We start from the raw sequence: 13,691 nt of genomic DNA, 5'->3' as shown, positions 1-13,691 counted from the left end.
TGGCAGAAAGCAACCAGTTATCTACAAAGGAGATTTCTTACTTATCATTTGTGTTACCCCGTAGAATATTAATGAAGTGTTTGCGACTTGTACCAAGTAGGCGTAGCAGGTTATATCGAAGATATGCCAAGAAGGTCAGCGTGAATAGCAACAGGTTTGTTTGACCCATGAGAGGTCGAGCTGCAGACGCTGAAAGAACTGAACTAGCGAGCGCCTAAAGACACACGCAAACTGTACAATGAAGGCTCACTTATTAAGTTTCAAGAAACAACTTCAAGTGATCAGTCTCGGAATAAAACGCAATTACCTACAAACTGTTCCTGTAGGATTCATGTAGGGTTAGACTAATTTACATCACGCTGAGAGACGTTTAAGCAGTCATTCTTACCTCGTTCTCTACGTGGATGAAAGAGCAAAAACGTCTATAACCTGGTACAGTGTACCGTGGACCATGCACCTCACAGAGGTTTGCCGAGTACTGATGAAGATGGAAGGGTAGCTCAGAGAACGGTGTACATAGCAACAAAAGTTTTACTGAGACAGTCGACAACTGTGGCTCCATGTAGTGTATCGTATCCCTTCTATGACCATGGAGTAGGCGATATTAGAATACACAACAATACAGGACCGACAATACGAAAATCTGTAAAAAGTGGTCCTCTCAGGGTCGAAGCGGTCGGGGTCAGGGAAATGCGTGGGATCGTGGTGGAGGCCCAGCACAGACAGCACTACTGGAGTTCCCTTCTCCAGAACGACGTCGCTGTCTGGAATCTTGTAGTCTTGGTTGCACTCTCTGTTCAGCACAGGTGCTGGTGGATATTTCCTGAGAGACTCTGGAACGGAAAAGGAAGAAAAAACAAAAACGTATTGAAAACGAGAAATGTGCTGATCTGAAATGAGAAAGTGATGAGCAACTGTATCAGGGCGGTATTCGAATCGGCTACTTACGATTCGAGTACCACCGGCCTGTGCGGATGTGAGCATCATTGTCATCAAGTACGAGGGGCGTTCAATAACTAATGCAACACTTCTCTTTTTTTTGAAACCTGGTCGTTTTTGTTCAGTATTCCAAAACACCATATTATTCCCCACACTTCTCGCTATGAACCCTTATGTTTCAACACAATCTCCGTTCAGTGCGACAGCATTACTCCACCTTAATGGGGGCGCTTGTATAGCCGCTTGATGCCACTGTAATAGCCGACGCGACGGCGAATGTTTTGCTGGATCAGTAACCTCCCCATCATCCACCTACTGCTTCACGGTGTGCATTCTTCATTGGGAGTCAGCAGATGCGAGATCTGGGCTGTAGGGTGGATGAGCTCTCGTACTTGCAGACTTGTGTGAGGCCTTGCATTGTCTCGGAGAAGGAGAAGTTCGTTCCCATTTTTGCGGCGACGACGCGCTGAAGTCGTTTCTTTAGTTTCCTAATGGTAGCACAGTACACTTGAGATTTGATCGTTACACCATGACGGAGGACATCAGTCAGACGAACTCCTTCAGAGTACCAGAAGACCGTCGCCGTGCCTTTACTGGCTGAGGGCACAGCCTTGAACTATTTCTCCGGAGGTAAGGTGGTGTGGCACAACACCATGGGCTGCCGTTTTGTTTCCGACTCGAAGTGATGAACCCATGTTCGACAAAAAATTATTGTGGTGTCACCGTCAGACACCATACTTGCTAGGTGGTAGCCTTCAAATCAATCGTGGTCCGTTAGTATACGTCGGACCCGCGTGTCGCCACTATCAGTGATTGCAGACCGAGTGCCGCCACACGGCAGGTCTAGTCTAGAGAGACTCCCTAGCACTCGCCCCAGTAGTACAGCCGACTTTGCTAGCGATGGTTCACTGTCTACATAAAACTCTCATTTGCAGAGACGACAGTTTAGCATAGCCTTCAGCTACGTCATTTGCGACGACCTAGCAAGGCGCCATATTCAGTTGCTATAATTACTATCTTCAAGAACGTATTCTGAACAGATAATATTGTGAATCATGTACCGTCAAGAGCGAGGTTCATCATTAATGGATTAAAGTTAAGTATCACACTACTTACGTCCACTTTCTGAATTCTCATTCCTTGTCATGTTCCAGACCTCACGTCGGTATAGTTCTTCCCTCCTCAAGCCCGCCTGCTTGAGCTAAAACGCGTGCATTTCGGCATCCACTCGTAACGCGGTGTTGGCTCTTCTGCCAACACAAAAATTATCACGATGAACTCGTAACGCGTTAAACAGTATCGCACAGGGGTCCTCCGTTGCTCCTCATTGTCTTCTGTTAAGTGACGAGGAACGCAGCAGGTTGAGTACCCCAAGTGGAGACGTCCAGTTGTGTAACGGAGTGTTCGATTGCGATCGATCTATCATCTCGAATGAGAGTGTCCGCACGTTCCAATATTGCATGTGTCACACCTGTATCTGGCAGACCGGCACGCGGGAGATCGGCCGGGTTTGCGAGACGTTATTGCGATAGTGACAGACGCCTCACCCTGCGACTCACCGTGCTTTTGTTCACTGCCAGCTCTCCGTAGTCATTCCGCAAGCTGCTATGAATATCTGCGATGCTCTGGTTTTCCGCCAAAAGGCGCTCGATTGCAGCTCTCTCCTTGGAGCGCACCACCGTTACAGACGGAATTTTGAAAGCTACGTATAGCACCGCCACTTATTGATACTTCATGAAACTAGAGGTGGTGAAGCGGGAATATTCTACGATGTTACACAGCAAATTCCGCATTATTTCGACCACAATTGGTCAAAAAAAAGTGTTCTATTACTTATGCAACGCCCTCCATACCTAGAATAACCATCGAAACATTGGGAGGTTGATAGAAATTCGATCGGTGGAACATTCTTGGTAAATGCTAGAAACCAAAAGGTGTATGAGACCAAAGAGTCGATCTGGTGTAAAAGGGTTCATTACGAAACAACTCTTGTCATTTTATAATTTCAGCACACAGTAGTAGCAATGTGCAGGATTCAACATTTGCATTAATAATGGCAGGAATAACTCGAATGCTGTGTTATTTCATCTCAGACATGTGGTGTTTCTACAGAAAGAATCTTCGTCAAGAACGTTTCTGATCAACACAGCCTTTTGTTTGACAAGTACTGGTTCTTTTTTAATGTTGGCGATAGTACAATCTGATTGTTCATTGTCACCTTCCTATTAATTGTTTGGATTTTTCAAGTAAGTCCCTGTCAACGTTAAGATTCAGTGTCTCTGATCTTTTAATGAACCCGAAGACAGTATGCAGTAACCTGAAAAGCAGCAACGTATACAATGAATGGAATACCTGAGAAATAAAAATGAAAGGTGATGGGCGCGAACGTATAAATCACATGAGCGGAAGTACTTTCATCATACATGTTTGAGGTAACTGCAGGTAAGTACTGTTTCAGTTCTTTTCTTTTTCCTTCAGCTGACTCGACGGAAGTAGCAACTTTTCTCTCACTTGTTTAAAGCGTAGTACGGAAGAGAACATTTAACTAAGCAGACAACAAAGATAATATTGGATACTGTGGCTACATCCAGGTATGTTGTGAGTGTTGTGCGAAAGTGAAAACTATTGGCCACGCGTGTGCATATACAAGTAACTGATCTGCAGAGAGAGAATATCTTTTTGTACGTGGGATGGGAAGCACCATCCAGTCGCCCTTTCTCCGCGTAAAAGACACCGGAGGCCACCAAAACCAAAGTGTGTGTGGCTTATGGGCGCACGATAGGTTTGACTGCGATTTTCACAACACATTTGCTGTAATTCCCTATGAAACAAAAATCCATGATCTAGATTTGGAGTAAATAATAATTGACAAAGACAGATAACTGTGCTATCCTGACTCTCTTGACTTAGTTCCATTGCATGTAGTTTGTGAACCCGGTGGCTGACATGGCATTTCCCTAGTCGCTCCTGATGTTGCGATGTTGCTTCACACGCAGTATGCGATGTGGTGGGTGTGTCCATTGTGCAACAGGGCACAGAGATCAACACGTGCGCGTCAATTGTGTACATTCCGATCGACGTCTGCTGGTTTCTGCACGACGCGGATTTCACACAAACAGGTGAAAACGGCCAGCACGTTACTTCTACAATCGCAGATGGAGTAAAACATGCACAACAGTTCTACTTAACTAGTCTTGACACAGTTGACAACTTTTTCTGTGGGGAGGAATAAGATGTACCGTACCTGTACATGATTTAATTTGAAAACGATAGTGGAGAGGATCAATGAAATTTCGATTTGTTTACTTCTCTGGATCTTTAATGTACATTAACATTTTCTTCTGAAATACGCTGTGATACCATGAGGTTAATAAAGTATAATTAACGCAGCTTTCTTGCCGTTCTGTCCTAACCCAGTCAAATTTATTGACAAAAATTTCGTTTGAATGCCGGAACTGTGCATAGAAAAAAATTCTTTGTAGGTAGACGGGAAGGTAATGTAGTACACTGTAGTAGTGTTTTATGTACTCCCAAAAAAATATAATTGAGAACAGGACTACATACATCAATTTACAACCTTCTTCCTCTTTCCTGCAAACTGTAAATTTTTGAAAAGATCAGTTTTTTGTAGTCGGTAGTCTAATTATTATGGCTACGGGAGTGGTGGGAATCAATGAATAGAGGCAGGGTACAAATATTTGTGGAAATATTTATGGAAATGGAGGAGGATGTAGATGAAGTCCGAATGGGAGATATGATACTGCGTGAAGAGTTTGACAGAGCACTGAAAGACCTAAGTCGAAACAGGACCCCGGGAGTAGACAACATTTCATTAGAACTACTGACAGCCTTGGAAGAGCCAGTCCTGACAAATCTCTACCATCTGGTGAGCAAGATGTATGAGACAGGCGAAATACCCTCAGACTTCCAGAAGAATATAATAATTCCAATCCCAAACAAAGCACGTGTTGACAGGTGTGAAAATTATCTATCAGTTTGATAAGTCACGGCTGCAAAATACCAACGCGAATTCCTTACAGGCGAATGGAAAAACTGGTAGAAGCCGACCTCGGGGAAGATCAGTTTGGATTACGTAGAAATACTGGAACACGTGAGGCAATACTGACCCCACGACTTATCTTAGAAGATACATTAAGGAAAGGCAAACCTACGTTTCTAGCATTTGTTGACTTAGAGAAAGCTTTTGACAATGTTGACTGGAATACTCTCTTTCGAATTCTGGAGGTGGAAGGGTTAAAATACAGGTAGCGAACGGCTATTTACAATTTGTACGGAAACCAGAAGAGGAACATGAAAGTGAAGCAGTGGTTGGAAAGGGAGTGAGACATGGTTGTAGCCTCTCCCCGATGTTATTCAATCTGCATATTGAGCAAGCAGTAAAGGAAACAAAAGAAAAATTCGGAGTAGGTATTAAAATCCATGGAGAAGAAATAAAAACTTTGAGGTTCGCCGATGACATCGGAATTCTGTCAGAGACAGCAAAGGACCTGGAAGAACATTTGAAGGAAATGGACAGTTTCTTGAAAGGAGGATATAAGATGAACACCAACAAAAGCAAAACGAGGATAATGGAATGTAGTCGAATTAAGTCGGATGATGCTGAGGTAATTGATTAGGAAATGAGACACTTAAAGTAGTAAAGGAGTTTTGCTATTTGGGGAGCAAAATAACTGATGATGGTCGAAGTAGAGAGGATATAAAATGTAGACTGACAATGGCAAGGAAAGCGTTTCTGAAGAAGATAAATTTGTTAACATCGAGTATAGATTTAAGTCTTAGGAAGTCGTTTCTGAAAGTATTTGTGCCGAGTGTAGCCATGTATGGAAGTTAAAGATGGACGATAAATAGTTTGGACAAGAAGAGAATTGAAGCTTTCGAAATGTGGTGCTGCAGAAGAATGCTGAAGATTAGGTGAGTAGATCACATAGCTAATGAGGAGGTATTGACTAGAATTGGGGAGATGAGAAATTTGTGGCACAACTTGACTAGAAGAAGGGATCGGTTGGTACGACATGTTCTGAGGCATTAAGGGATCACCAATTTAGTAATGGAGGGCAGCGTGGAGGGTAAAAATCGCAGAGGAAGACCAAGAGATGAATACACTAAACAGATTCAGAAGGACGTAGATTGCGGTAGGTACTGGAAGATGAAGAAGATTGCACAGGATGGAGTAGCATGGACTGGGAGATGAAGAAGATTGCACAGGATGGAGTAGCATGGAGAGCTGCATCAAACCAGTCTCAGGACTGAAGACCACAACAACAACAACGGGAGCGGTGGGAATCTATGAGTGGAGGTACGGTACAAATATCTGTTCGGAAGAGTCTCTATACTGCCGGATTGGTACGCGAGTTATTGTCATTTTAAGCAATATTTCGGCACCTTCTTTAGCTGATTTTCTTCGATAGCACGAACACAGTTTGAATCAAAACCAAATTCGGGAATTTCTTTAGCTGACTTTCTTGGCACAGCCTGAATCATAACCAAAAGTTTCCTTACATTAATTAGACAGTATATTTGAAAATCTCGGCAGTTTACTGATATCAGTTTCCGTTGTTTCTCTTAATCCGTTTAATTTGGGAGCGGGATGATCCCTCAATCAAGAACAAAGGTGAAACCCTACTTCAGGCATTTCAATTGGAGTTAAAGTTCAGTCTCCGAGGACTTCCATTTTCGCAGAATTTTAATTAGTGATATTTCTTCCTTCCATCATCCGGCATCGTATAAGTGTGTGGGTGAACCCATTGACTCCTCTAACGTGAATGATGACAGTTCGTGATGTAGAAGGTTCGCACAGTAAGCCAACTGCTATGGAAACCTGACATAAGAGGTTCTGCTCTTAATGAGATTAAAAGTGGAGCTGAAACTGAAGACTGATTTTCCTTACCGGATACAACCGTGTCGAGGTAAGTCATTTTGCCGATGGTGTCGTAGGAAATGTCACCGCCGTTTTCCTCGAGCACGGCGTCAATTTCATCGTGCAGCTTGCTCTGTACGTCGGGGTTGAGCGCCAGTTCGTGAAGCGTGAAGCTCGTCGCTGTTGAAGAAGTCTCGAAGCCTGCACCGAAAACGACGAACGCCTGCGCTGCCATGTCTTCCATCGACAATTCTATAGAAAGATAAAAAGAATGTTAATAGTTCCAAAAGAATAAAACGCGAAATGTGAAAGGGAATATCATTGAGTTACGTAATGTGTATGTCTATGTGTCGAAGACTGTGTATCAAAACAGCCAGGAATGTATTTGGAGTCTGAAACTGTATTCTTCAACATATTTAGTTAACTAAATCAGACATGCTACCGCTGCTAGCGAAGTAGTAAATGTATCAATTGTTTCATTATTTCGCATTAGTGTTTTGAAACTTCCACAATTTCTTTAAAATCCGTTTTCAACCATAAAGAATGAGGTAGTCATTTGGCATTGTTGGCAGCGAGACACTAAGTGGTAGGTTCAGCTGACTGATTGTGAAGGGTTTTCTTTCTCTACATTTAGATACATACGCTGTCAGCTACCTATGGTGCAGGGCGGAGGGTACTTTTCACCAACGCTTGTCTTTTCCTTTCGTGTTCCACTCGCAAACTGAGCGAGGGAAAACGACTATCTATATGCCACCGCACGAGGTCTCATTTTAATCATTTCTTCTTTTCGGACCGTGTGCGAAATGTCTTGGTGGCAGTAGAATCGTTCTGCAGTCTGTCACAAATTCCGATTCCTTAAATTTCCTCATAGTGTTCTGCAAAAAGACCGTTTTTCTTCCCTTCAAGGATTCCTATTCTATTTCTTCCGTAATACTTGCGTGTTTATTGAACTTACTGATAACAAAAATAAGAGTCATCCTCTGAACAGCTTCGATTTCTTCTTTTAATCCAATCTGGTGGGATCCCAAACGTACGAGAAGTACTCAAGAATGCATCGCGCTAATACCCTGTATCTGGTTTTCTTTATAGGACGACCTACACTTTTCTAGAAATCTCCCAATGAACCGAAGTCTACAATTCGCCCTCCCTACTGCCTTCCTTATTTGCTCGGTCAATTTCACATCACTTTTCAGCTACGGGGTCATCAACAAGCAGTCGTATCCAAGCCATCAGATCATTTATGTATACAGAGAACAAGAGTGATAATATCACAATAAGAACATTATGTCTCACGGTCCGTATTTATAACTAAAAGCCAGTGCTTTGAGCTGGGTAGACAGATAGGCGAGCGGCCTCATGACAGAATGAACGAGCTGTTAACAGTAGTCGAACTGATATTCTGGGATGCCTGCTCATCGCTTTAGGAGTATTCCTACATGTGTTAAACCGAACGCTAGACTGCTTCCATATAAAGAGGCGTCAGCGAAAGAAAGTGCTAACCAATGATAATAAAAAAAGTATGTTTCTTTTCTGCATGTTATATGACTTATTATATTCAAAGCCGAGAACATAAATACACTAAGACAAAACGATTTACCAAGTACGAAGTATTTTCTAGTGAACTCGTTAATAGCATGTCGTGCATTCGAAACCACAACAGAAAACACAATGACCTATTTCTTATTAAACTGAGGGTTATCACTTTATTTCACTGACCTCTTCATACATTCTACAGAAACACAAATCACAAACACAGAACATGCAATCAGCAGTTACACAATGTGCTCAAAAGTATCCGGACACATGGCTGAAAATTACGTACATGTTCGTGACGCCTTCCATCCGTAATGCTGTAATTCAGTACGGTGTTGGCCCACCCCTAGCCTCGATGACAACTTACTCTCTCGCAGGCATACGTTCAATCAGGTGCCGGATGGTTTCTTTGGGAATGGCAGCCCATTCTTCACGGAGTGCTGCACTGAGGAGAGGTATCGATGTCGGTCGGTGAGGCCTGGCACGAAGTCGGCGTTCCAAAACATCCCAAAAGTGTTCTATAGGATTCAGGTCAGGACTCTGTGCAGGCCAGGCCATTACAGAGATGTTATTGTCGTGTAACCACTCCGCCACAGGCCGTGCATTATGAACAGCTGCTCGATCGTCTTGAAAGATGCAATCACCATCCCCGAATTGCTCTTCAACAGTGGGAAGCTAGAAGGCGCTTAAAACATTACTGTAGGTGTGTGCTGTGATAGTGCCACGCAAAACAAAAAGTGGTACAAGCCCCATTCACGAAAAACACGACCACACAATAACACCACCGCCTCCGAATTTTACTGTTGGCAGTACACATGCTGGCATATGACGTTCACCGAGCATTTGCCATACCCACACCCTGCCATCGGATCGCCACATTGTGTACCGTGATTTGTCATTCCACACAACGTTTTTCCACTGCTTAATCCAATGTTTGCGCTCATTACACCAAGCGAGATGTCGTTTGGCATTTACCGGCGTGATGTGTGGCTTAAGAGCAGCCGCTCGATCATGAAATCCAGGTATTCTCACCTCCCGCCTAACTGTCATAGTACTTGCAGTGGATCCTGATGCAGTTTGGAATTTCTGTGTGATGGTCTGGATAGATGTCTGCCTATAACACATTACGACCCTCTTCAGCTATCAGTGGTCTCTGTAAGTCAATAGACAAGGTCGGCCTATACGCTTTTCTGCTGTGCGGGTCCTTTCACGTTTCCACTTCACTGTCACATTGGGAACAGTGGACCTAGGGATGTTTAGGAATGTGGAAATCTCGCGTGCAGACGTATGCCACAAGTGACACCCAATCACCTGACCACGTTCGAAGTCCATGAGTTTCGCGGAATGCCCCACTCTGCTGTCTTGCGATGTATAGTGACTACTGAGATCGCTGATATGGAGCACCTGGCAGTAGGCGGCAGCACAATGCACCTAATATGAAAAACGTTTGTTTTTGGCGCTGTCCGGATACTTTTGCTCACATAGTGTATATGATTGCTAGACACACAGGGAATATGATAATCCTACTCTCATGTAACAAAGTCTTTGTACTGTCAGGAAGAGACCTGCTACCCAGATAGCTACGTACGTTACAGCGTCGATACCAGGATAAAGAGGTGCGGCGGCCTCTGACAGATTTCGCCTGGCGGATTAGTGACGAGGGTTGGTGAGTCAGGGAGCCTGGATCTGGTTTCCCACATTCATCTAGGTGAATAACGGGCTTCAGACGAATAGCACTACAAACAGACAGTTGACGCGCAAATATTTCGTCCTGGAGGGGTAATGGGGTGGTGACAGGAGGGACATATGGTAACCACTCCAAATCCGTAAATACATGTACCGACCCAACACTGATCGGGACAAAAGCACAAAAAGAAGAACGCCCTCATGAAGGGAGGGCACTGGGTGTAGGTAAACACTAACGGAGAAAAGAAGAAAAAGAGGAACTTACTGTCGGTGGTGCCGGCTCCTTTCTGCTGCCCATTCTCCACTGCCTCTCCTTTGTCAGGGTCGACGTATCCCTTGTTTTTGAGCTGAATGATGAGGTCCATGAAGTCTTTCCTTGTAAAGTTGTTCTTCTCTCTGTAAGCGACAGTGTCTGCAACCATCTGCTGGAAATATTTGCTGACATTCGTCGCTCCTCCCTTGACCCTAGAAATGAAATGTGACAGTAATTTATTACGAAAGCAACTATTCTGACATCAATTCCCCTTTTCCACTGTGGAAGGAGATTACTTATCAAACATATCCCACATTTTATGCACATTTGCCAATGCAAGAGACACGTTACCTCGTTTGTGCAGTTTAACAAGGAACGAGAAAAGACTGTGATCCATCCCCAGTACGCAGGCAGGAAGAACGATGTGTGCTGGCACATGACTGCTAGCAAGCCCCTGTTAATTTGTTCCATAGTGTGGGTTCAAGAAAAGTCTAATCACCAGATGGACACAATAGAAGCAGATTTCTGTTGAAATTTCTGTTTTCAAGTAATGTCGATAACAGTAAACAAATGTTGGCTAAGGCTTCATGGACGGTTATGGTAACGTCATGTGCCACTTTTGTTTCCTTTAGCGATCTCTTAATACATTTCTGGCCATCAGAAATGCAACACCAGGAAGAATGGCACACGTACTCGGAGGAACACATGATTAAGTTTGTAGGTGTACAGGATGAGAAATTTGGTGCATGGAACTAGTGCCTTAGCTAGGGACAATGGCTCTAACTGAGTCAGACATTGAGCCGAACTGATCTAGCGTGACAGATAGAGGTACATCAATCCCTGGGTCTGTCATTTCTTCAGCTTCAATTCAGTGCCGGATTTCATCAGTTGTAGTGGCAAGTGGAGTACCATTCTCTCTGAAACCCATGACCAGATGTTCCCAGTGGGTGAGAGATCTAGAGAACATATCGGCCAGCGCAACACTCGAACACCCTCTATATCGATGTACACTACTGGCCATTAAAATTGCTACACCAAGAAGAGATGCAGATGATAAATGGGTATTTATTGGAAAAATATATTATACTAGAACTGACATGTGATTACATTTTCACGCAATTTGGGTGCATAAATCCTGAGAAACCAGTACCCAGAACAACCACCTCTGGCCGTAATAACGGTCTTGATACGACTGGGCATTGAGTCAGACAGAGCTTGGATGGCGTGTACAGGTACAGCTGCCCATGCAGCTTCAACACGATACCACAGTTCATCAAGAGTAGTGACTGGCGTATTGTGATGAGCCAGTTGCTCGGCCACCATTGACCAGACGTTTTCAGTTGGTGAGAGATCTGGAGAATGTGCTGGCCAGGGCAGCAGTCGAACATTTTCTGTATCCAGACAGGCCCGTACAGGACCAGCAACATGCGGTCGAGCATTATCCTGCTGAAATGTAGTGTTTCGCAGGGACAGAATGAAGGGTAGAGCCACAGGTCGTAACACATCTGAAATGTAACGTCCACTGTTCAAAGTGCCGTCAAAGCGTACAAGAGGTGACCGAGGCGTGTAACCAATGACACCCCGTACCAACACGCCGGGTGATACGCCACTATGGCGATGACGAATACACGCTTCCAATGTGCGTTCACCACGATGTCGCCACACATGGATGCGACCATTATGATGCCGTAAGCAGAACGTGGATTCATCCAAAAAAATGACGTTTTGCCATTCGTGCACCCAGGTTCGTCGCTGAGTACACCATCGCAGGCGTTCCTGTCTGTGATGCAGCGTCAGGGTAACCGCAGCCATGGTCTCCGACCTGATAGTCAATGCTGCTGCAAACGTCGTCGAACTGTTCGTGCAGATGGTTGTTGCCTTGCAAACGTCCCCATCTGTTGACTCAGGGATCGAGACGTGGGTGCACGATCCGTTACAGCCATGCGGATAAGATGCCTGTCATCTCGACTGCTAGTGATACGAGACTGTTGGGATCCAGCACGGCGTTCCGTGTTACCCTGTTGAACCGACCAATTCCATATTCTGCTAACAGTCGTTGGATCTCGACCAACGCGAGCAGCAATGTCGCGATACGATAAACCGCAATCGCGATATGTTACAATCCGACCTTTATCAAGGTCGGAAACGTATGGTACGCATTTCTCCTCCTTACACGAGGCATCACAACAACGTTTCACCAGGCAACGCCGGTCAACTGCTATTTGTGTATGAGACATCGGTTGGAAACTTTCCTCATGTCAGCACGTTGTAGGTTTCGCCACCAGCGCCAACCTTGTTTGAATGTTCTGAAAAGCTAATCATTTGCATATCACAGCATCTTCTTCCTGTCGGTTAAACTTCGCGTCTGTAGCACATCATCTTCGTGATGTAGCAATTTTAATGGCCAGTAGTGTAGGTAAGTTGAGCACAGCCAACATACACTCTTACTCTGTCCTGTTGTAAGAGAAAGACACAGAAATCTTGGAGGTAAGGCACAGTGAACGGCATATTTAATATGTCAGGAGTATAATGCCTGTCGTCCAAATTGCCCGGTGTGCAAACCTGAGGAACCAACTTTACCACATACCGACAAGTGTATGATGATGGCAAATGCATTATGCCATCTTTCACTCTCCTCGCAGCCTATGCAGATCGATCAGTCCATCGTGACGCTATAAGCAGACAAGGAGATTCTCTCTGGAAAGACGACACGTTGGCAATCCTGCATCCAATGTTGCCTCAGGGCGCCTCACTGCCAGTGCCCACCCCGTCTCCGCTGCCACCTCATGGGCAGTCGCAGCAGCGGCCACCGTGCTGATGGTGCCCTCTGCACCTGACGTCCTCACCCTATCCCTGTGGGTATCTGTCTTGCTGCAGAAAGGCCCACTTCCTGACTCACTGCATCTGCCATAGACGTACACTGAGGTGAAAAATGTCATGGGGTATCTCTTAACATCGCGTCGGATCGCCTCTTGCCTGGCATAGTTCAGTAACTCGACATGGCGTATAAGCCACAAGTCATGGGAATACCCTTGCAGAATTACTGAACCATGCTGCTTCGGCAGCCGTCCGTAACTGCGAAGGTGTTGTCAGTGAAGGATTTGGTGCATGAACTGATCTCTCGACTATGTCCTATAAGCGTTTGATGGATACCCATACCATTCTCTCGAATTGTACAGAACGTTCTTCAAACCAATCACGAACAATTGAGGGTTGGTGACATGGCACATTGTCATCCATAAAAATTCGTTGTTTGGTAACATGAAATCCGTGAATGGTTGCAAATGGTCTCCAACGTGGAAACGGATTCGTTTCACTCTCTGGTTATGTTCAGTGAGTGCGTAATGTTAACAAAAAAGTATAGAACAGATGAGTTGATTGCTTCATACAAACAAAGATTTG

The 13,691-nt window shown here is 44.6% G+C and overlaps 1 protein-coding gene across 1 annotated transcript in view; it reads right to left on the bottom strand.

Moving 5' to 3' along the window:
- The window catches only part of LOC126484714 (probable cytochrome P450 6d4), a 28,691-nt gene extending 17,685 nt beyond the window's left edge, over nucleotides 1–11,006 (bottom strand). Inside the window, exons 1-3 of the mRNA XM_050108309.1 lie at nucleotides 10,302–11,006; nucleotides 6,848–7,069; nucleotides 638–833 (exon numbers count right to left, since the gene is read on the bottom strand). Of these exons, the coding sequence (XP_049964266.1) occupies nucleotides 638–833; nucleotides 6,848–7,069; nucleotides 10,302–10,458 (575 nt within the window). The 5' untranslated portion in view covers nucleotides 10,459–11,006. The remainder of the gene's footprint in view (nucleotides 1–637; nucleotides 834–6,847; nucleotides 7,070–10,301) is intronic.
- Nucleotides 11,007–13,691: the final 2,685 nt, after the last annotated feature.

The sequence above is a fragment of the Schistocerca serialis genome, chromosome 6 (genome assembly GCF_023864345.2).
Source record: "Schistocerca serialis cubense isolate TAMUIC-IGC-003099 chromosome 6, iqSchSeri2.2, whole genome shotgun sequence".
Classification (NCBI taxonomy): Eukaryota; Metazoa; Arthropoda; class Insecta; order Orthoptera; family Acrididae; genus Schistocerca; species Schistocerca serialis.
This window is presented reverse-complemented; position numbering and strand designations above follow the sequence as displayed.